At 39.3% G+C, this 25,063-nt stretch overlaps 1 protein-coding gene across 1 annotated transcript in view; it reads left to right on the top strand.

Moving 5' to 3' along the window:
- Positions 1–25,063, top strand: part of LOC122788835 — an 829,367-nt gene that overhangs the window by 43,901 nt on the left and 760,403 nt on the right. Inside the window, exon 2 of the mRNA XM_044055713.1 lies at positions 17,518–19,579. Coding sequence (XP_043911648.1) covers positions 17,518–19,579 — 2,062 coding nt within the window. The remainder of the gene's footprint in view (positions 1–17,517; positions 19,580–25,063) is intronic.

Here is a 25,063-nt window from a genome sequence, read left to right on the forward strand (position 1 = left end):
TCTCAAACCCTAGTGAGTTGAAAGACCATTTGAGAACCTCTATGACCTCCTTTACTATTTCTGAGCTCTCCTGTGTTTCCCCTTCCCAGAATGCACTACTATGGTCTATCCCTTGTAGGGCTGCCACTTCCCTTATTATTTCCTCCCATGGCATTACCATCTTCATTTTTTCAGGCAAAAAATAATCTTAATTGGGTTAAATTCAGTATGATATGGATGCACTAAGTATGGCATCCACTGCTTTATCCTAGTTGCCATAATTGCCATAAAATGTTTTATCTTAATTCAGAACTGAGATCGACCAATATGAACCTGGCAACTTTAAATCTCTTCCCTCCTTTGGAATAACCAATATTACTACCTCCCACCAAGAATTAGATATCACCCCTTGATCCAAAGTACAGACAAGAACTTGTAACAGCTGTATGAGCACTGACTCTCCACCATTCAAACATATTTCAAAGGGATACCGTTTAGACCTGGTGTCTTCCTTTTCGCTAAGTTTCTAACTGTATCCTTAAGCTCATCGATAATGATTGGGGGCCAGCATCTTTTCCTGACCTTCTAGTGGCAAACTCAGTAATGGCAACTCCTTTAACTCATTATCTACAATGGAGGTCTGGAACGTTTGCACTGTAACGTCCAATGGGTGACTCCTAAGCTTTTTGATAAAATCAAATTACGTCCTCCCATTAACAAATGTTCATATCTCTGGAACTATAGGGATTATTAAAAAATTGCAAATGGCAAACTGTTCAGCACAAACTATTTTATAGTGGTATTACTTTTCAGGTTATATTCTCAACTGCATTTTATACATTAGTGTAAGCACAGTAACTATTAAGAGTATAATATTTTGTAAACAAGTCAACATCTCAACAACCATTCAAGTTACACATATTGTTATCAGCATATTTTGTTCATTCGTCTGAGACCTTTCATATGAGGCTAAGCAGTTTTGTCTGTGGTGCTTGTTTTTTGAGATATTCAGAGAAATATGAAATGTATGACAATATAAATAAAAAAATATATGAGCAGCAATTAATATCTCATTATCTGCACTAGACAGAGGTCAAATTTTGTGTTTGACATTTTGTAAGCTTTATGGTGAATATTTTAATATGTTCTAGGTAAGATGGTTTTGGAATTATTAATGCAGATATGAACAAGCAATATTTGACATCTGGAGGCATCAGCAGGATGTAACTGCAGAAACATCTGGAGGTGTCACTAGGATATAATGAGTTAAAAAGTCACCCATTGACTTACTACCTCATCCATATGTCATGTCCCCTTATACAACTGTGCACAATAATGCAAAAAGCCTCCAAGCTCTCACTTGGACTAGTATAAATCCTTTTTCTATTTTCATCGTATTTTCTAATTATTACATGCATCATTCTTTCATTCCTTAGTCTAAGGGTTTAGCTCTTCTGAGTATTTGGTGATGTATTAATTTCTGTTTACCTAAGCATCCCTTTCATATACTGCAGCTCTTCTTCTAAAATATTGTTAATTTCTGATTTCCCCTTTTCCAGTTTTGCTGCCTCGTTTCCTCAGGCTTGCTCTTCCTGCATCTGCCCTATCCACTTCTGCTAGTGTTGCCACTCAAGCCTTTAAGGTATCCTGATCTTTTCTGTGCAGCTTTTGAAATTATACTTGAAATGGTTTTTCAACATGCCCAATAAAGTTATAGTATCTATACCCGCTAAGGTTTGACTGCCCCCAGTAGGGTTGCCTCCTTTTCAAATGCCCAAAGTGGGACATTTTTGGTACAAAAGTCAGATTTTGCAGGGCGAAACATACCCACGGCCAGTAACAAGGACAGAACTTCTCTTTTTTGCCTAAATAAAAGCTTTTTCTTGTAGCTTTAGTTGCTTATTCTGTTTCTTGTAACATTTACATGTTTCAGATACAGAATAACTGTTTTATGCAACTATTACATAAAAAATATAGGAAATAATTTTGTACTAAAATCTCAGGACATTTACCATTTTATCAATTTTTTTACAGGACGCAACTGCCCAAAGAGGGACTGTCCCTCGCAAAGTGGGACAGGTGGTAATCCTAGCTCCCAGCTGCTGTGCTTGTTCAGCAAACTAGTCCTAAAATTACTTATTTGGCTAAAGAAGGTATATAATCTCAAATGTGTAAAGACCACTGTAAAGATATAACCTAGGCAAACAAATACAGGGTTATGGTTTGATAACACAGTGGGATGGGCCTCCACCTATGTCACTAAATACCCATATTCTCTGGATGCTAAATCATTGTCAACTCCCTTTTTTCCAATTTTCTGCATGAGGTCAGGGTGCCACGTCAACTGTTACCATCTCTCTCTCTCTCTTGATTCAGTGCTGCTCTTCTACCTTCTTCGAAAGTCACGCTCAACTGTTGCAGGTGTTCTCCCACATTATCCATCTGTCTCTTTGCTGGATACCCTTGGTTCCTCTTGCCTTTCTCCTGTGTGACCCAAATCTTCTTTATCTGATTGTCAACATCTTTCCTGCACATGTGCTAGAACTATTGCAATCTGTTCTCATTGTCCTTCTCTGCAAATGGAGCTACCTGAGCTTCTGCTCTGATGACCCACAGATTGCATCCTAACACCTGTCTCAGGCACTTCATCTTCATCACCTGTAGCTTCCTCAACTGCTCTGCCTTTACTGCCCTAGTTTCCATACCATACAGCGGTACAGGTCACACCACTGTTTTGTATGCTTTAATCACCTGTAGCTTCCTCAACTGCTCTGCCTTTACTGCCCTAGTTTCCATACCATACAGTGGTACAGGTCACACCACTGTTTTGTATGCTTTAATCACCTAGCTTCCTCAACTGCTCTGCCTTTACTGCCCTAGTTTCCATACCATACAGTGGTACAGGTCACACCACTGTTTTGTATGCTTTAATCACCTGTAGCTTCCTCATCTGCTCTGCCTTTACTGCCCTAGTTTCCATACCATACAGTGGTACAGGTCACACCACTGTTTTGTATGCTTTAATCACCTGTAGCTTCCTCAACTGCTCTGCCTTTACTGCCCTAGTTTCCATACCATACAGTGGTACAGGTCACACCACTGTTTTGTATGCTTTAATCACCTAGCTTCCTCAACTGCTCTGCCTTTACTGCCCTAGTTTCCATACCATACAGTGGTACAGGTCACACCACTGTTTTGTATGCTTTAATCACCTGTAGCTTCCTCATCTGCTCTGCCTTTACTGCCCTAGTTTCCATACCATACAGTGGTACAGGTCACACCACTGTTTTGTATGCTTTAATCACCTGTAGCTTCCTCAACTGCTCTGCCTTTACTGCCCTAGTTTCCATACCATACAGTGGTACAGGTCACACCACTGTTTTGTATGCTTTAATCACCTGTAGCTTCCTCAACTGCTCTGCCTTTACTGCCCTAGTTTCCATACCATACAGTGGTACAGGTCACACCACTGTTTTGTATGCTTTAATCACCTGTAGCTTCCTCAACTGCTCTGCCTTTACTGCCCTAGTTTCCATACCATACAGTGGTACAGGTCACACCACTGTTTTGTATGCTTTACTTTTCAGCTTCTTCAGTCACACACTGCCCCTGAGCCCTGACAGCTGCAGACCCTTTTGATTCTAATTTTGTCCTCCTCATTCAGACTTCGCTTCTCCTCAACCACCCCTCCCAGATACTTGAAGCTATTTACCTGTTATACTATTTTCTCCTTCTGTGTCAGTTCTCAGATTCTTTTGATTTCCCACATTTGCTGCCACTACAACTGTCGTATCTGTACTTATTCTTATTCCCATGTGCCTTCACCTTTGCATGCCATTATCCTATCATTTGCTGACGTTTTTGTTGAGAATCTTCTTTTAATTCCACATCTTCTGCATACAGGACTTGATATGTGTTCTCTGACCTGTATTCTAATGTAGTCCATCACCACTGTGAACAGAAGTAGTCTGAGAGCTGAACCCTGGTACATTCACTCCCACTAGAAACCCTTCTGTGAGACCAAACACTGTTCATAATTGTGCCACTGGGCCTGTGTACATAATTTGCACTAATTCTACTAATGTTTCTTGGACTTTATATCATTGTGGGATTGTCAAAATCAGCTTTCTTCAGATGTTGTCATATGCTTTCTCCAAGTCTAAGAATGTCCAATTGGACTCTTTCCTCATTTCTAGCTTCTTCTCAACTATTTGTCTCACTGCAGACACTGGGTCAGTTGTGCTGCATCCTGTTCTGAATCCAAATTGCTCATCCCCATCTTACTTTCTACGACTCTGTGTATCTGTTTATCGATCTCCCGCTCTAAAATGTTCATATAGTAAAATAGGAGTTTGAAATCTCTACTGATGCTAAACTCCTATCTAATGTAGTATCTTTTGATTTCTGGAGAGTAGCAAATAAACTTTCATCCTGTTTTCTCTGCATATCCTAAAACATCTTTCAGCCCTACCTATGCACAAAATCCAGTGACTGTCTAATTCTTTGAAGGCACTTGACTACTCCTGGGAAAAAATGTATGTCCTTCGGATCAGTGACCAAGTTCCAGTTACCTGTGAATATTACCATGCCTTCATGTAAAGAAATTATTTCTACCAACATGTTCTTGATATCAGACCATTTTGATGCTGCTGAGACATAAATCGAAACTACTAAAATCTTAAATCCCTTCAGATGCCTTTAAATGCCATATATCTACCTGCCATATCCCTTAATGCATGCCGAAACACAGTTTCTACCTAATTATGCTTTAAAATAATTACCTACCTTTTCTTTGTCTCTGGGCAACGGGATGAATCTTTCACCTCGTATTTTCCCTTAATCATCAAAATACACTCCTTCAGCAAAATTGAGTCTCTTGGAAGCACACAACTTTTGGGAGGTATTTTCTCAGATAAGACAGAATCTTTGTCCACTTGACTGGATTCAACAGCCCATTTTATTTATTTATTTGTTTGTTTGTTATTTGTTAACCAGGTTAGTGCACTGGTCTACTAACCCTTTTAAGTCAAGACCTGGGCTCAAAGAGCAGAGAGGTCATAACAAATAATGGAATATGATAAACGTAGTGAAGGTTACATTGTTGTAGCACATTACAATGCTGTACACATAGTGATAGGCACAGAAGACAGTAATGGCATACTCAACGTCATTTACAAGTTTTGATCATTTACATTATTTGATCTGAGTATTCTCAACCAAATCACTTCTAAAAAGCATTGTATCACAAGGTTCAGTTCTTGTCCCCTTAGTTTTCTCACTGCTTTGATCTACCATCCTTGAATCTTATACTATATGCAGATGACATCTTCCTTCTATAAACTAACAAAGTTTACAGCACCCTCCAGTCTAACCTCCAATCCATGTTGGATGGACTTACCTTTTTAGATATGGATGAGGATGTGTGCCTGGATTATTATCCAATTCCATGAAGATACAAGTAGCTTCCTCCTGTAGGTGTTATCTTATTGTAGGTTTAAATTCTGACAGAGTCTGTTGGTTTCTTATATCAAACATCCACAAAAATGATCCAAAACTGTTCTGGGCCTCAATAAATAATAAACTGTTAAATCCAGACCAAGCTACATGGCCAACACCAAACACACACAAACAAAATGACATCAGAGCCAATCAATTTCGTAATCACTTTATACAGACAATATACTCATTAACCATCCAAGTAACTAATTAAACTCTTGAGGTTGGTATTCAGTCAAATAACCTCCTTCAACATTTCTCCTTCCATCCGATCCCTCAGCTGCCATCAAAAATGCATAAAAAAATTAAAGCCTACTACAAATGCCCCTGATAGTTTACCTGATGAATATCTTAAAATAGCAGCTGAGGCTATTACATAGCCAGATTCAGTTCTGGTAAATCGATCCGTAATGAAAATAAAGACCCCCTCCCTATGGAAAAAATAATTTATTATTACCATGTACAAGGGTGGAGTTAGCACGAATCTATCAAACTATAAGCCAATTGCCATTTTATCTTCCCTATCAAAAATATTAGAATAGATAACCATCTTCTGTCTTCAACCCAGTATGGCTTGCAGCTTTATCACTGCACAACTATCATGTATCAATTAAAAAAAAAACTCATCAAAAACTTCATATATTATACAGAGTAAAATATCTCACTGACACAGCCAGAAAATGTATAGCCTCTACTTTTATACTGCCATCTCACCTCTATGCTCCCTCAGTCTTCATTAAATTTCATGTCTAACAACTCTCCATTTTTGAGCAATGTTATAATAAAATAGCCAAATTTGCAATAAACTGTAACAGTAGAACACATCACTGCCTAACCCTGAGATAATTAAACTGGTTAGAACTACCACATCACCTAGATCTTTCTCAGCTAAATAAAACACACAGACTTCTGTATAAGCCAGAAAATTATCCAGTCTTTAACAGTTTAATACAGCATTGCTCCCACGATAGAATTTTACGCTCTAGAGAAAAATCACTAATCACTGTAACCAACTCATCTAATACTGCAGGTAAGTCTCTGTATTCAAATAGTGTAGCTAAGCTATGGAGCCACATCCTACTACCACTACAATACATTTAGCATGCAAACTCATTTAAAACACAACTAAAACTTCACCTATCAAATCAGTGGCTCTGCTCCTGTACATCTCCAGGATAAATGCCACTGTTATCTCTAGCATTCCAGATCTTCAAACCATTTCTCTTTTTTTCCAGAATCCTGTACCCCACTGCCAGTCTTCACCTATGCCTGAAAAGTTTTAATAGAATTTCCACTCTATATTCATAATTTTGAGACGTCGCCCATCCCCATCTCAATACTAAACCTTATTATAGCCATATATATATTTGTCTATGCACCTGCTTTACACCCCACATTGGAACTATAATATCGGAGACCATCCAGGTGCAATTAACCATAGGCAAGACTGCTCTGCAAATTGTAGCATGTTACAGGCCACCCTCACAAACTCAGGAACCTCACATGGCCTTCCTGAAAACACTAGAGGGGATAAATGTATCACCAAACACCATCATACTAGGTGACTTCAATTACCCTAATATAGACTGGGAACACTACTCAAGCCCAAACACCCTAGCCCAAAAGTTCCTGGAATTCATAAACTCAAATGCCATGGAACAACTAGTCACCATCCCCACAAGAGGAGATAACATACTTGATCTCATCATCACGAACATGGGAGCACAATGTTCAACACCGGAGGTGTACCCCTCACTGGTGAGATCAGACCACAAACTAATCTCGCTGGAGGTCCTCATCCCACCCCCACCTGAAATAAAAAGACCACAGTAAAGAACTTCTCAAAAGCCGACTTCACACTTCTAAAGACTAGTGTGGTCTCCTTTAAGGGAAAACAGTACTCAAGCCGCTGAATCACTTACAAATGCCTTCTACCAGCACCTGCAGGACTGCATGGATAAGGCAATCCCAAGCAAAACAAAGACTCTTTGTACCAAAGGCAAGCGTCAGTCTGGTGGACCCCAGCCATAAACAAACTCTACAACAAAAGGAGGAAGCTACTACAAGATAGAGCAAAATCCTAAAAGGTAAGACACCCTTGATCACTATAAGTAAAAACTAAGAGCTCTCATAAAATCATCCAAAGCAAATTTCGAGAGAAAAATAGCTAAAGACTCAAAAGACAATCATAAGGCCTTCTTTAGCTATGTTAGAAACCTGGGAGGAAACTCCCAGATATGCTCAGAGCTAGTTCAAAATGATGTGAAGATTACTGATCCTACAGACATTGCCAACATACTGGCTGACAGGTTCAGTGCAAACTTCCCCAAAAGGAGAGATATCTATACCAAACGATTGCAGCCCCCCAAACATCTCCAGCGCCCAAGTGAGAACTGCTCTCTCCAAAGCAAAAAACACAGCATCCATGGGACCTGATGGTGTTCCCGGCTGTGTGCTCCATGAACTCAGTGAGGAATTAAACCCACAGTTAGGACAGCTGTTTAATCAAAGTCTTACCTCTGGATACGCACCCAGGAGTGGCACTGCAACTGTGGTACCACTTCACAAAGGCGGTGCCTCCACCGACCCTGAAATTACCGCCCATTAGCTTGACAAGCCTTATCTGCAAAGCCATGGAGAGGATCATAATGGACCTCATAAATAAAGACATAGGGAATTTGCAGACTTTGGATCCAACCCAGTTTGGCTTTGTCAAAGGCAGATCATGGCTTTTAAACTTGGTTGACTTTTTCAAACAGTCACCAAAGCCATTGATGAGGAAAGGCAGTCCATACAGCCTACCTCGATCTGGCTAAGGCCTTAGATACAGTACCCCATTCGGTATCATTGAAAACTCATCAGCTTAAATGTCAACCCATACATCACAAGATGGGTTGCAAACTGGCTGAGTGACAGAACCCACAGGGTCAGAGCTGCTGGCGCCATGTCAGACTCAAAGCCTGTCACAAGTGGTGTCCCACAGGGCTCAGTCCTGGGCCCACTCTTGTTTGGCATCTACTTTTCACAAGCAAACACAGGAGGGTTATGGCTGACAAAGTTTGCAGATGACTGCAAACTGGGCCATAGTAGAAAACACATCTGACACAGATATCCTTCAGAAGGGTCTCACAGAAACGGATAACTGGTGCCAGAGCCACGCCTAAAGTTAAATGCCAAAAATGCATAGTCATACCCTTCGGGAAAACCTAGCTACCAAATAGGTGGCAATCCACTGAGCACAGAAGAAGTTATCAGGGACCTGGGGACCCAGGTTGATAGTAGTCTGTCATTCGACACCCATGTAGCTAAAGTAGTTAGGAAGACCTTCTACATTGCCCACCTTATCATGAAGGATTCTCATCTAGATCAGAGGTCATAGTCTCCTTTACTCATCACTCATCAGACCAATGATTGAGTACAATGCCCCATTCGGAATGTATCTGACCCGACACTTGCAGCAGCTGGAGAGGCCACAAAGTTCCTCACCAAAAGGATAAAGGGTCTCAAAATCTGTCCTATGCTGCCCGACTGAAAGAACTCCAGCTCTATTCATGCTCAGAGGTGACCTTTGCCTAACATACAAGGCCATGTCAAACCCAGATTTGATGAATATGCTTCACCTCAAAAATCTAGATCCATCAGAGCCACAAGGGCGGGAGACTTAAACCTTGACACGCCTATAAAGAGGACGTGCTGGGGGGATAGATTCATCACAAAAAGCCTCCCTATGCTGGGGAAAAAAATCCCGCACATGTGAGGCAGAGCACCTGCTGGCCTTGTTCAAGAGAAATCTTGACCAATGGATGGGAGATCGCAGATATACCCCAGGGATTACCTCAGTGTCACTGCTCGACAGAGGCACAGCAAAATAATGGGTATAGTTCCCCATACTAAAGGGGTGGCGTAAGCCACAAAACGATGGGCTAGGCTTGTAAATGCCCTCGGGCAGATAGCCTAGTATGAACCTATGAACCTAACCTATGAACCTATGAACATGTTCTGCCCCGCCTGGTTCTTTTCTTCACCTCAGTTTCTTTGAATTTTTAATTTTTAATTACTAATGGCTGGATCTTTTATCTTTCAGCAAGTCCACTAATACAACTTTTCAAATGCTCAGTGTTCAACATCTACTGATATGTAAGTATCTTTAATACAGTAATAGCAGCCTCTGCTTTCATATGAATGTAATCTAATCAGCAAATGCATATGTAATTGTTAATATATATTGTTTAATGTCTGTTCATGTGTATTACTGAATGTATGTTTAAAAATGTTTGTACTATGTTGGACTTTTTTATGCCTGGGCCTCTGCTGAAGATGGGATTTTGACTATCCCAGTCAGACAAACCCAGTAAACAAAAGCAAAATAAAGCAACATAAATAAAATATGAACATGTTCCAAATGCTGTACAACTTCAAGACTGGGCAGTGTATTGTTGATACTTCTTGCACTGAGAAGAGTCCTTTTAATATCATCCACATATGGATGTGTTGAATTTGCTACACTGGGACATTCATTAACAGTCTCTACCCCCCAAAAAACACTATGGGATAGCAAAGGGTTGAACCAATTTGTCGAAGCCTTTGAAAGAGAGGCACAAAGTTGGATTATTGATCATCTTGTCTCATGCTGACACATACAGAATTCTCATAGAATTATCCCAACTATTCAGCAAGTTATTTAAGGCAGTTATCTTTTATTTGCTCCAAGGCATCACTCCTGCTAAAGGAAGGATTCTATTCAGGACCACAGTCTCACCTGCATTAATATGTCTGTCTCTGTGTTCCTTAGGGTTTTGTGTCTCACTGAATTATTCCTACATCTAAATGTCACTTCATTAGTTAAATAAATAGATTACTGTACTCAGAGAATCAAAATATTATGTATTATATGACAGTATATGATATCCAGTCCAACAGGCATGTGAACCATTTTAATCAGTCAACAAAACAGAAAGCTTGAACTCTCACTTAGGAATTGACAAACAGTTGCCTCAGGAATGTACTAACACATAGCTAACTCCTGACCCAAACCAATTAAACTACAGAATATTTTAACACTGGTAGTTTAATTTTCTTAATATTAGAGACATAATCATTACTTACCCTCCAAATATCTTTTATGTGCATGCAATGTAAAGAACTGTAATGTATGTCATTGTACATGCTTAGCACTTGTATAATGCAGAAGAAAACAGCCAGTACTCAAAATTACAATATTTTGGAAAACTACAATTACAGTAACACCTGAGAAATGTAGGAAGTATGTAGGGACGTATTCCATACTGATCTGTGCATTTGATTTCCAGGCATTCACTCTCAGGAACAAACATGGCCAGTTGAGGGTAAATCCCATTATAAATCTCACTACTGGTAGGCATTATAGGTATAATGATGAGTGTAGTACAATACGGATGCCTAAAAGCTGACTGAATCACTGTAGACTGAAAGAAGAGCTATTAAGTTATCTTGACCGAAGTTAGAAATAGACACCTTCACTTTCTGTAAGAGCTGCCCAACACCCCCCATGTGGGGGAATGAGTCTGCTACACCCCTAAATTATATAGCAGACTTTGGTACAACAGCTTGGAGAAAAGCATAGTTTACTGAGTTCAAGAAGCAGTTATTGAGAAACGCAATTTTCCTATCAAAATGGCATTTTTGAGCAACAAGACTTGATAGATTATCTTTTGATGGTATTACAACCTGAAGTATGGCCATTTCATATATAAGTTACGATAGGGAATAGATTACTTCAGGGCAGGTACAGAAGGGACTTTTACTGTGGGATTAAAAAGGTAAGGCGTGAAGTCCATTTATATGTGGCTGTGTGTTTTGATCAGATTTCTGAAAAATCTGTAAAAAATAATAGGGGAGCTAGCTTTGAATGAATGCAGGGAATTCTTAAAAGTTAAGGACACTGTGGCAAATAAACTAATTTCCAGAACTTTTGTTTACTTTTTGGCTTAACACTTGGCTACAGAAATGAAAAACTGCAGTCCAATTGTAAAAAGATTTATTTTGTTTAGTGAGTCAATGCACTGATCCATAAGGATCAATTTCTGCCACTGCATAAGATAAATTTACAAAGTACAAATTTAGAAAAATACATTTTTAAAATGTATTCTGTTATAAAATGGTTGTTATTGTTTGTCTTTTCGGCTTTTTCCTGGTAAGGGTCGCCATAGCGGAACTCCGGTTCGCTAATGATTGGCAGTAGATTTTTACGAAACGCCGAGGTGCCAGCTCGACTCCCAACCTTCAACGAAGGCACGCCCATTTACACACGCTTGTCATTCGAATGCTACCCAACCGCGAGGAGGACATGCAGACTCCACACAGAAGGCACTCCCAAGCCACGCCGAGAATCGAACGGGAGAACCTCTTGCTGTGAGGTAACAACGCTACTGCCGTACCACCACGGCTATGTATTCTGTTATAAAATGGTAAAGAATACAAATTAAAAGCTGTAGAAGTGTAAAACCATACAGTGCAGTTTGTATAAGCAGTGCAATATAATGCTAATGAAAATATATGTTAAGTTTGACTGAGAGGGATGGAGAGGGATTACCATTCCCTGATAAATGATCTGATCTTAGTTTTTGGCCGATCAGGTAGTAGGTGAATCTCAATTTTCTTTCAAGTGTGTACCTGAAAGAGTTACTTATTTATGGATTTTCCTAAATGCATAGAACTCATTCAGCTAATGGCTCTGTAAGATGAGAGACCTAAGAAATACTTTGGCCACAGTTATTACCATAAAAGCAAAATATTATAGTACATATTTAAGCAGTAAATTTTGCTGAGAGTTTGGATTGTGCAATATTTATCCTCTGTTACTGGACAGAGTCAGTGCAGGCAAAGTTTGAAAGTATAGATGGATTAGTACTGTGTAACCCATGCCATTAACATTAATTATTAGACTTTGGGCTTTCTAAGATTTCTTCTTTAACATTTTTTTCTGCTATATTTTCTGCAGCCACACATGCTAAAATAGTCCACTTTTATTTGTTTCTTTTAAATGTTGTTTCTTCCCCTCCTTTTTGTATTTTCACTTTCTTTCTTTTGTATTATAAATGTAACTTTTTCTTCCATTCTCACTAATGGTTAGGAGACTTCAGTTTCATTACATTACTTTCTAGAATTTCCTTTACTTTCTTTTGATGTTCAGGCATTAATAATGTCAACATATGAAGCAGCACTTGAATGTCTTCTTCATGAAAACCAATAACGGATCTTAAAGCTCTACATCAGCCTATTTTTTGACTGCGTAGACACCACTGCAGAAATGTTCTTAAGAATTTTTCCCACAGATGAGAAACTCCAGGTGAAACAAAAAGCTGCTCCAAATAAAGCTTCAGCAATAGACCTTTCCATCAATGAAGACCATTGAATGAACAACTAGCATAGCTGGACGGCTGATCCCATACTATTAAGGTACATCAAAGCAGAAGGACTGGCGAAAACCTAATATGCTGGAGATATCATGGGACTCTGCTCACAAGACCTCCACCATATGACTGCCCCGACATGGTCCACATTCTCTTTTAGGCTCAACCCTCCACAGGGGGTAATCTAGCTTGTTCCCTCCTTCAACAGGGGAGGAGGGGACAAGCTAGCTCATGGCCTGGGCTACCACTTATTATCTGACTGTGCATTAATAATATAGCTGAAGTAGGCAATTTGTTTTTAAACCCATAAATGGCTATGTAGGTAAGAGACTTATTTCCTACAAAGGAGTATTTCTGTATTCCAAAATATGAAGATGATAATTCTAATAGCTTGATCTTTCTCATAAGGTTTGTCATTCTCTGAATATTTCTCTCCCATTGTTTATTTAAATTGTTGATAATGTAGACTAGATATGACATTTGGATGCACGCACTATACATGTGTTACCAGCCTCTATGACTGCATATAAAAAAACATGTGCCACATGTCACACATTCCTGTCTCTAAGCATTTGCATATTTAAAGATATATACTCCATATGCTACAATTTAATTTGATGGAACGTGAATCATGCTTGGCCTCTCAGAATGTACAAGCAGACCATAAATCCTAATATTATTGGTATGCAGTCTATTCTGTTCATCATTTTATTTTTGATGTAGGTAATACAGTGGCACAACATTTCAACATGTGGCAGTGAGCTTTTAGTATCTGATGTTTTTTACTGGTTGACTTTTAATTGTCATATTGGAAAATGAAATCTGAAACTGTTCCTTCTACTGAGACAAGTAATTTATTCTAAACAACTGGCTGTTTGAGGAAAAATGTCTTGAATGTCTTTCTCTGATGAAATTCAAGTGGAGTCTTGAATTCTTGGACTGCTATAATTTTCTTTTTTTTCATACTTAGTATTATATTTTGCTATCAGTCTCAAAAAATGTAAGTGTGATTTTCAATTGGCATTAAACACATAAGAGTAGTTATTTTGAAATGACAAACTTAAGTTTAAATGAAAACCTTATGCCTTATGTATTAAGCTGCTGTAGTTTATGCCTAGTTAGAAATCCAAAGTGGTAAAATTATGATAAAATCCAGTTGTGATTTTGGATTGTACAGACACTTTCTAATGTTTAATAAATGTGTGCACATAATTCACACCTTTACATATAGCCTCTTCACTGACATCCTTGAAGAAGGTAATAGAGCAGGCTGACATTTAACGGCTCCTGACAAAACTATCACACAAGAGGAAGGGATACACTCAGCGCACAATAGAATGCAAAATAACTATGAGTTACAGGTGCAAAAGGAACTTACTTAACCAAATTAATATACCGCTTTTACTCACAGGGGCTTCATCAGTATTAAAAGCTTTGTCAGATGTATGTATAAAAATGTAGGGCATGTTTCCTCATTGTGCCATCTATTGAGGGTCTCTGAGCTACATCAGCCAGAACTCAAGCATATTCAGCCTGGTGACCACCATTTTCATATTGTCTCTGGTGTCAGAATGTGTCAGTCTGCAACACATCTGCCCTTTGGTACAGAATTGTCATGCAGCATTGCATTATGGGTTCAGGTTAATACAAAGACATTACAGGTCGCTTAACTACTCTGTTTATCACCCTTGATTCTTTGTGAGAAAAGATATGACTAGTCCAAGCTTCACTTTTTGTTTCTGGGGATACTTGATATAGAAACACTTTGGAATCTCAAAATACTGAAATGTCGAATTTCAGTATCTCAAGACCAAAGTGTCAAATCTGCAGATGAGTGAAACTGCAGAATATTGAACCAGGAAATGTCGAACCCATGGTACTGATGTCGCATTAGGTAAGTATGTTGTTTTTAAGGGTTTTGGAGAGGGTTTGTGTGTTTGTAGGTGTGTCGGGGAGGGTTAGGTGTGGGTTAGGGTACGCAGGTGAGAGTGTGAGTGTGTCAGCATTGAGAGTGGTGGTGTTTGTATCTGTGTGATGTCTGTGTGAGGGGGTTGGGGAATGTATGTTGGTGGGTTGTGTGTGTGTGTTGGTGTTTAGTGCGACCTCGGAGTTAGTATATATGTATGTGTATATGTATATATATATATATATATATATATATATATATATATATATAAGTGGGGAGGTGTGGGGAGTGCAGCCCTCCAAATGGGGGATGCAGGGGAGCTTGACCCCCTTCTTATAGTAAGTGTTTGTGTGTGTGTGTGTGTGTGTGTGTGTGTGTGTGTGTGTGTGTGTGTGTGTGTGTGTTTGTGTTGTTGTGCGGAGGTAGGTGTAGTTGTGTTTGTGTCTGTGCTTTAATGGTCACGGTTTTGGGTTTTGGTGTGCTTTTAGATTTTTATAAAAGAACAATATAGGTTTTTTGTCATTATAGGTGCAGAATATTTTGAATCTGTAATTGTCTAAACTGTCTTTATAATATTTTGGAATGTGTGTGACAAGAGAGATGATATGTTCCTAGACTGGATGAATAGTGAGGCCTAGGCCAAAAAAACCCCCAAAAAAAGACTATAATAAGAATGCAAAGACAAATGACAGACATATAAAACTAATAGCAATGCCACGGATAAGAATAAAGAGGATATTAAGAGTACAAAATTTAATAATAATATATATAAATCAGTGGAAAAGTACAAAGAACTTAGCAAGCAAAACTGAAATATTGTGATTACTACCTATGAAATGTCATTAGTTAAAGTGCTAAAGTTCAAAGTGATGATTTAAAGGTATAGGTGTAGCAGAAGAAGGGTGAGTGCACAAGGAAAGTCTAAGTAACTAGGAGGAAGGTGTTTGTCTTGGTCCTTTCTTTGAGAAGACTTGATAGCAGCATTGATTTTCATTGTTAATGTAGTGCCTGATTCAGGCGTTTAGAAAGGAGAAGTGACAGTCACCCAAATGGTGTCTAGTTTTAGGACATTTAGTAAATGGGTGGCTTCTCTAGTAGACAAATGGAAGGAGTAGGCTTTGTCTCCAGCTTGCTGTGGGGGAAGGACAGTAGTTATAAAACTGCAGTTCAAACAGCAGCATATAAAGAGCAAAGTCTATTTTTTCACAGACTTATAGCCATACCATTCCATGCCATTCCATGCCATGCCTTTTAAAAGACTGCAGGGCTGCTCTTCTGTGGAGTCAGTGCTGTAATCCTGTATAACATACAGAGCAGGGACTGAAGGCCCCCTGAAATTCCTAACAAAATGACATTTATAGGAAATGTCTATTTAATGTCAGGAAAACAAGTGGGAGGAGGAAATTTTCCCTCCTCATGGCACATACATTTTATATTGGAGACAGATCTTGGGGGTAAGTGGGATAACAGTTTCATGGCTCATACATTTTATATTGGAGACAGATCTTGGGGGTAAGTGGGATAACAGTTTCATGGCTCATACATTTTATATTGGAGACAGATCTTGGATAACAGTTTCATGGCTCATACATTTTATATTGGAGACAGATCTTGGGGGTAAGTGGGATAACAGTTTCATTGCTCTGGTGTACTGTGCACAGACTAAGGTATTGATTCATTTTCTGCTATCAATTTGAATGTATCTAAGGTCTCAGTGGAGCTAAATCCTATCCTGGAACTCTTTGAGCTTTAAAATGAATCCTGGATGGGGCAGCAGTCTATCACAGCATACACGCGCACACACACACACACTTACACACACACACACACACGCACGCACACACACACACACACACACACACACACACACACACACACACACACACACACACACACACACACACACACACACACACACACACTGTGGATATTTTGGAGGATTACCAGTTCATGTACACATGTTCTTAGGATACAGGGGAAACTGGAACACCTGTCAAAATCTCACATGGGCACAGGGAGAAGCAGACTCTGCACAGAAGGCACCCCTGCCTCAAACCAGACTAGAGAACCAAGTGCTATAAGATACCACTGCTAACCACTGCACTACTGTGCTACCTGTATTTACTTTGTGATTGAGCAACCTGTTGGTAGGGCATTTCACTTCCCTCAGCAGATTTACTTAAATAAATAAATTATCTGCTGTGAAGTGAATAACCAAAGGAAATGCCTAAATTTAGCCATTTGAATTTAGCAAATTGTACTCAGAAACTGTCCAGCTGCACAGCTGTACTGAGAACTTTGGTCTAAGCTATCATGGTCATCTGAGTATTTTGACTGCTATGGTGAAGGTGTCATTAAACGTGGCACTTTCAGCATTCTGGTCATTCTCCAGGGAGACACTATGGTTTTAAAGTTACATGAATTGTATTTTAATGTTACAGAATAAAAACTTAATTTGGAGAAAAAAAAATACAAACAATGTGGTAAATTAAAGGGAAAGTGTGTAACTATTTAACTCAGATGAAAAAAAATATCAAAATTCCTCTCAGTAATTGTCGTTACTCAGGGAGTCGGGAGTCTACTATTTTGGTAAAGAAGTAAAAATTAAAAATGTATGCTTTCTTGTTTGTGAAGAAAGGTTAGTTTCCTCTAGCGTTAAACAAAAGCTTTTAGAAAGGCTATTTTTTAAAGTTCAGAGTTTTTCTGCTTATTTTGTTTTTGTTCCCTCTTCTTTTACTAACACAGGTTCAGCATTTTCGGAGTTCTTCAGAGCAGATGTGAACATGATGGGCATTCGCGGATCTATAGAACTTGACTACACTCTCAAAATCGCTACAACTAATTTGTCGGATGTGTGTGAGAATTCTACTGTCAGTTTACATGAGTTTCCAGTTATGTATGGTCACTTCTCACAGCCATGCCTACAAATGAATATTGGCAAAATGATCTATAACTTCACTTTCATCAGAAACGAAATAAATATAACTGAACTAATCAAAACATTACCTGACCTAAGTGATACATCCATAGTGTTTGAAACCTGTGATGGCCTCAAAGCCTGCTCTACAGTAAAGAAGAATAAAAGTGTTAGAACCTGGCAAGCCAAATTTTTTGATTCCATTGCTGGTACCTTGTACATTCGTCAAAATATTGGAGAACATAATTCAAGAGTCTTAACAGATTTTGTTACTATAATGCCTAATGTAAGTGACAGGAATCTTAATGTGTCAGTGTACTTTGCAGATGGTAATTCCACATCAATCTGTGACGATCTTGCTAGACAAAGGAATAAAGTGCTACTTGGTGAATTCAGAGTCGGCCTTCCTTTTGAGCCCATGAAATCTCGAAAAGAAATTGCTATTGATGACATGAAATCTTTTGCTTTGCTGGAACACAGGGGCTTTTGGTCATGTGCTGAGGTGAGAGAACTGGAAGCAAAACTTCTTACAGCCTCTATAAACATGAAAGGAATCAAAGGAATTTTCAGTTTTAGTCAAAACTCTCCTTTCGATCTTACCACATATAATGTTTCTCTGGAGGGACTCAAGAGTTTAGTTGGCCCATATCATATTCATCAGTTTCCTGTTCCACAAAGAAAATCATCTCAAGAACAGCTTTGCAGCGATGACAACACAGGAGGGCACTGGAATCCTTTTGGATTAGATACCACTAACTCCACATATCCCAAAGTTCCAGGACAATCACATGACAAGTATGAGGTAGGAGATCTCAGTGGAAGGCATGGATCATTGCAGGATAAGGATACATTTGTAGATGTTTTCAATGACTGGAATCTGCCACTGTTTGGGAAAAACAGCATTGCTGGCCGTTCTGTTGTCATTCACAAACGTGATACTTCAAGGCATGTTTGTGGCAATATTAGATACAACACAGCTGTAATAACAGCACATGCAATATTCAGAAGCCCTGTGGTGGGAAGGATAGTATTTCAGCAGATGAAAAGTAATCCATACTCAGATGTATCAATATTCATGGAGCTGAGCTATGGAAATGCATCATCTTCAATAACAAATAGTCACAAGTGGCATGTTCATGAATATCCAGTCAGTGCCACAACTGATTTTGATGAAAATATGTGCCTTAGCACGAAGGGGCATTTTAACCCTTTTAAAGTCGACACAGTTAAGAATTATTCTGACTGCAGCCCTGGTAACCCTTTCAGGTGTGAAACAGGGGACTATGCAGGAAAGCATAAGACAATTACCCTTACGAACCGTCCAGATACAGTAACAGTGAAAAACTTTTTCACAGACTCTACATCTGCACTCTCAGGGACTGCTTCCATTCTTAACCGAGCAATAGTGATTCATGGGCCGGATAACAATGGAAGCAGATTGGCCTGTGCCAACATTACAGTGCTCCATCCATCTTTAGCCCGAGCATGGCAGTGGTTTGGAGCCGGCAAAGCTAATGGAAACATAGCATTCTCACAAAGTTCTGATCTGGATCCCACTACACTGAATGTTTCATTAAATAATTTAAACAACTTGGCTGGTGATTATCATGTTCACTTATACCCTGTAAGAACAGAATCTTCAGATCCTTGTGGTGGTGCTTCAACTGGGGGGCATTTCAACCCATTTGAAGTGAATGTGACTGCGTCTCCTGCACCTGGCAACGGTACCAATGATCAGTATGAAGTCGGTGATATTAGTGGAAAATTCCATGGAACATTGAAAAATCAGACAAATAAAAATGCTCAGTATTCTGATGTCAACATGCCATTGTTTGGCACTTACAGTATCATTGGTCACTCTGTTGTGATTCATTACACTTCTGGAGCACGGTGAGTTTTTTTCAGGGTTATTAATTTTCTGGAAATTGTGCATAATAAATGTATTTTATATCAATAGTCTCATGGACATTATAATACATCATAATGGTGCAGTAAATATTTCAGAAAGTTAAGTTGGTTACAGTCCAAAAGTAACATGCAGTGCTTTAGTGAACCAGTAAACACTAAACAACTTGAATCAGAAGCGAGATTTGTCTCAGTACCAACTCTTGGCTCAGATTAAAATAATCAGACTGCAAATATAGTGAAAGATTGTGTTCTTATTCCCTTTGTTGGTGATCTCTGATTATGCCATTTTGGTCCGGAAAAAAAATGAAAAGGCTGTTGTTGAAATTACATCCAGTAATTTGTCAGGGAAATATGAATATACTCTTACAGAAACTGAACGCTAGTAATGGAAACACTTCTTTTGAAAATATTTGTGATGTACTTTCCATACAGATGACAGAATTAATTGCTTATGAGACTGAAATTGGCATTTTAATTTCATTTGAAGAGGATTTAGAGGTGACATTCAAAAATGGCTAATGAAACCTTTTAAGCAGCTCTGAAGATGAGGACATAAAGCTTGGTAACTTATAGAATTTACTAGTTGTCCATGAAACAGTCATTTATATATTTTAGGAAGGAATATATTTTTTACCATAATAACCAGCAGCACACTTCCAGTCTGAGTAACCCATGGACGTTTTGGAGAGAATTTAACAGATTAAACAAATACAGTAAAATAGGACAATAAATCGTAACATTAAATAACGAGAGAGGATCACATAGTTTGATAAACTGCAGATAACTTTATACTAAAAATTCTCAGTCTCTGTTTCTCATGCTGTCTTTTGTTATTCCAGTGTACAGAAACATTCTAAGTGAATGTGTTTTTCTTATTTTAACTTTACAGAATCTCTTCCAAATAAGTTTAGGATTCACTGTGGGCTGGCAGTCATAGAAGTGGCATGATACCAGCTTTGCCAGATGGTCACTAACATTCATTTTTAATCTGTTTGTCTCTTACCAAAACTAATATTCCTAACGTGCAGGAAGAAGCTTTTTTCATCTCTGTATTTAAAAGCCTAAACTGCTCCAAACTCTTAGTCAGGTTCAGTCCATATTGCTTTTAACTTGTCTGAACCAAAGCCTTGCTTTAAAATTATGTGTCTGCATATCAGATAATGTTCTTCTCAACAATGTAGTGTAATGATATAACTTAAAAAAACACATAAAACACTATGACTTTATGTAGCCCCTTATTGCTAGCATTGCTGCAACACAGGTAAGGGATTCTATAAAAAGTAATTTTATAAAAGACTGACCAACGTGTGCAATATTTACGTTATTCTTAGTTAAAAGGGTTAACCATTCTGTGCCAGACAAATTTTCAGAGGGAACCTGAAGGGGAAAAGCTCCTGGACAATTATACAAGTGTATATTACCTAGTTTATATCAAGCTATTAGATCGAAATATAATATAAAAGATAATAGATTCATAGGTGTTTAGTAGGATAGCAACCACAGGGGCCTTTTTAAGCTTAGCCCTGCATCCCAAATATCTAACAAGTTCTGGTATCTTTGATAAATGTAAGTAGGAGCTTGGGAGGAGAGACATTTACAAGTAGGGGCCTCAGAGATGAATCATTTACAGGCTGCCTGTGTCCATTAGAGACATAGGTGTCAAACCAGGATGAATTTCCTGTTCCCCATCCAGTTTGTCCACGTTACACTTGAATTGGGTTAGGGAGGAACTCTGCTTTATATTGATGGGGAGCCTATTCCAGAGAAGGGGTAGTCTCTGGGATACATACCTGTTTCTCCAGCAGGTCCTATTGATATCACAGGCAAGGTTTAAGTCTTTCGAATGGGTAATTCTGATTCTGTTTGTTTTGCGCATATGTAGGAGCTCTATCAGAGTGGGTTATAACAGTGTTTTATATGCCAGATATAGATCTCCCCTCAACAGCCTTTTGAGACAGAATACAGGGATAGAGCCTTGAGGTGTTCTATGTAGGACATTTTACTTATGCCCTGTATTCTTTTAGTGAGGAACCTCTGTGGACATTCTTTGTTTATAAGTTGCACAACATAGAGTGATTTCCTCACTACTGTAGACGTGAGAGTCAAAGGCTAGATTACTGTCTATATGTGTCCCCAAGTCTCTTACTACTGGGTCAACTCTTAGGGGTGTGTTGTCACTATGATAGTTACCAGGGGTGAATGACTTCCTGAAGTATACTATTATGCATTTCTTGGCATTTAGTTTTAGTCTTGGAGAACATTTGTGTCGGTGGGTGATTCAATGATAGCTCTTAATTTTGCAATCATCAGCAAATTTAGTCAGCCAGATGCCATTGACGTTGGCCTTGATATCACAGAAGTAAATGCCAGGATGGAGCAGTCCCAGGACTGATCCCTCTTTGTAGAGGTGGACTCCCGGTTCTAACTTCCTGGGTCCTGTCTGTGAGCCAGGTGGCTATCCACTGGTTTAGGTAAGGGTTTGTACCTAACCTCGCAAGTTTGTCAACAATGCTCAAATGTGGGGTTGAGTCAGATGCCTAGGCCAGGTCAAGATAGGCTGTGTGAAGCATTTTGCCCTCATCCATTGCTTTTGTGACCTTCTCAAAGACGTCCACCAGGTTGAGCAGGCATGGCCTGCCCTCGATGAAACCAAATTGGGTTGGGTCCAGTGTCTGGAGGTTTCCTATGTCATTATTGATCATTTCCATGATAATTCTTTCCATGGCTTTGCATATGAGACTAGTGAGACTTAATGGTTCTGTAGTTTCTAAGGTCTATAGATGGCCCACCTATGTGCAGAGGGATGACTGCGGCTGCTCTCCATTCATGAGGCAAGAAGCCTTTTTGGAGGCTACAGTTAAATAGCAATTCAAGACAACCTGCTAGATCATGTTTCATGTTGTTTAGAAGGCATCCTGGGATATTATCTGGGTGCATTGATGCAGTGTTCTTGGCCTTAGAAATAGCATTAAGGACCTGTTCCCTAGTGATAGTAGGGGAAGTTGTATTTGATGGTATTTCCTGAGGGAAGTTTGCTCTGGTAGAGAGGGATATTGTTGGAGCTGAATTTGCCATCCAGTAGGTTTGGTATATCTTCTGATTAAAGTGTAGGTGGCTGCATTTACAATGAGCTGTGCGCACAGTTGCATATTGCTTTTGAGGTTACGGACATAGCTAAAGAATACCTTGTGGTTTTCCTTGCCTGGGTGGCCAAATGTATTTCAAATTTGGCTTTCGTAGTCTTTATTTGTCCTCTGAGTTGTTAGTTTTGCTTGACTACTGATGTTGTGATTCTACCAGGGTGGCTTGTTTGTTGAGTTAGTTCTGTACTTCTTCCTGGTGGGTACAGCTGTCTCTATGCAGCTATTAACATTCTTGTATAGGTTCATAGGTTCATAGATTAGTACGAAGCTAACTGCTCTTGCGAGCCATTTTTTTAGTAGCCAATTATCCCCTTGTGAGACTCAAACCCTGCACCTTGTGTTTGTAAGGCATACACCTTAACCATTAGGCCACCCTCCCAACCTATAGGGGTTTAGGGTATAGGGTTTCTGTGAACAGTTCTGCATAGGCAGCAGTGTTCTCAGGATTTATGGTGGCTTGAAATGTTTCTATGTTATTACTTAATAGTAGGAAGTTAGCCTTAGAGTAGTTCCTGAATATTCCAGGGTTGATAAGGGGTTCCAGGTTTTATTTTTACTTCAAAGGAGAATATTTTGTGGTCTGACCTTTCCAGAGAAGACATTACACTAGAGGGTGTGCTGCACTCCCCCATATTAGTGAGAATCGGATCTAGTACGATCCAGTATGATTCCATCCCTTGTTGGTGTATTTGCATTCTGGTCTAGGGCGTTTGTGTTTACAAAATCCAGGAATCTCTGTGACTATACGTTTGGTGTTATATATGACTTCCAGTTAATAGAAAGGTAATTGAAGTCTCCCATAAATATGGTATTAGGTTGGATGGTGAGCGTTTCCAACAAGTTTAAATACATGAAAAACAAAACCAACAAAATCCATGTGTCTCTGCAGTAAGCCACCAAAGGTCCAAGAATTGTTGTTGTTGTTTGTCTTTCGGCTTTTTCCTGGTAACGGGTCGCCACAGCGGAACTCCGGTCCGCTAATGATTGGCAGTAGATTTTTATGAAACACCGAGGTGCCAGCACGATGCCCAACCTTCAGCGAAGGGACACCCATTTACGCATGCATGTCTTTCGAACGCTACCCAACCGCGGGGAGGACATGCAGACTCCACACAGAAGGCACTCCCAAGCCATGCTGAAGGTCCAAGAATAAATGCAGAAAAAAAGCAAAGGCAAGGCTCCAGTTTCTTCAACCAACACAGCTGTTTGTCAACACAAGTGCTTTCACTAAATTCTTCTTCAGGTGTACCTACATTGTTGCTAAAACACCCATTTTATACTATCATCACAAATCACATGACAGAACCATTTAACTATTTAAAGAAAAATGCTTCTAAAAACATATAAAAATGTATACATTTAAAAATATGTACCATCAAATACAAATGCAGAAAAAAAAATTTATAGGACACAGGAATCTCCAAACTCTAGAGTCAACCCAGTTTGGACTCGTTAAGTGTAGAACATGCCTGTTCAACCTGGTTGATTTCTTTGAGAAAGTCACCAATGCCCCGGACGAGGGAAAGACCGTGCATACCGCCCACCTTAACCTAGGCAAGGCATTTGACACAACCCCGCACTCAGATGTTATAGAGAAACTAACTCTCCCAATTGGGAATTAACCCCTATGTCACCAGATAGGTAGTCAGTTGGCTCAGTGACAGGGAACATACTGTTAAAATAGGGGATTTCACTTCTAACAAAAGACTAGTCACCAGTGGCATAGTGCAGGGTTCTGCTCTGGGCCCTTTACTGTTTGGAATTTATTTTTCACATGTAAAGGCAAATGTGAATGGTCTGTGGCTGACCAAGTTCATTGACAAATGCAAATATGGAGCAATCATCGAGTCCCCCAATGATGTTAATGTACTGCAGAAAGGGTTAATGCAGACAAATGATTGGTGCCAAAGCCACAGATTAAAGCTAAATGCAGAAATTTGCATTGTTATTCCCTTTGAAAAGCTGACATCCCTGCTAATTACATTATAGACAGCACCTTTCAAGTGCAGACCCAGCGGTACTTGAGTTATATGAACTTCAACCACCACCACATATCCACAGTGGTAAGGAAATCCCACTATGTGGCACATCTCATAAGTAAAGGCGTCGCATCTAGATCTAAGGATGTTATAATTCCATTATATTCATCCCTCATCAGACTAATAATTGAGTACAATGCTCCCTTTTGCATGACCTCACCAGGCACTTGTATTCTGTCTCCTACATGCTGCTAAGGGGTGACCTGTGTCTGGCTTACAGGACAGTCTCTGACCCAGCCCTGATAGAAATGCTGTACATTTGTAAATCAAACTGCATGAGGGTC

The sequence above is a fragment of the Protopterus annectens genome, chromosome 14.part0 (assembly GCF_019279795.1).
Source record: "Protopterus annectens isolate FY-2018-M chromosome 14.part0, PAN1.0, whole genome shotgun sequence".
Classification (NCBI taxonomy): domain Eukaryota; kingdom Metazoa; phylum Chordata; order Ceratodontiformes; family Protopteridae; genus Protopterus; species Protopterus annectens.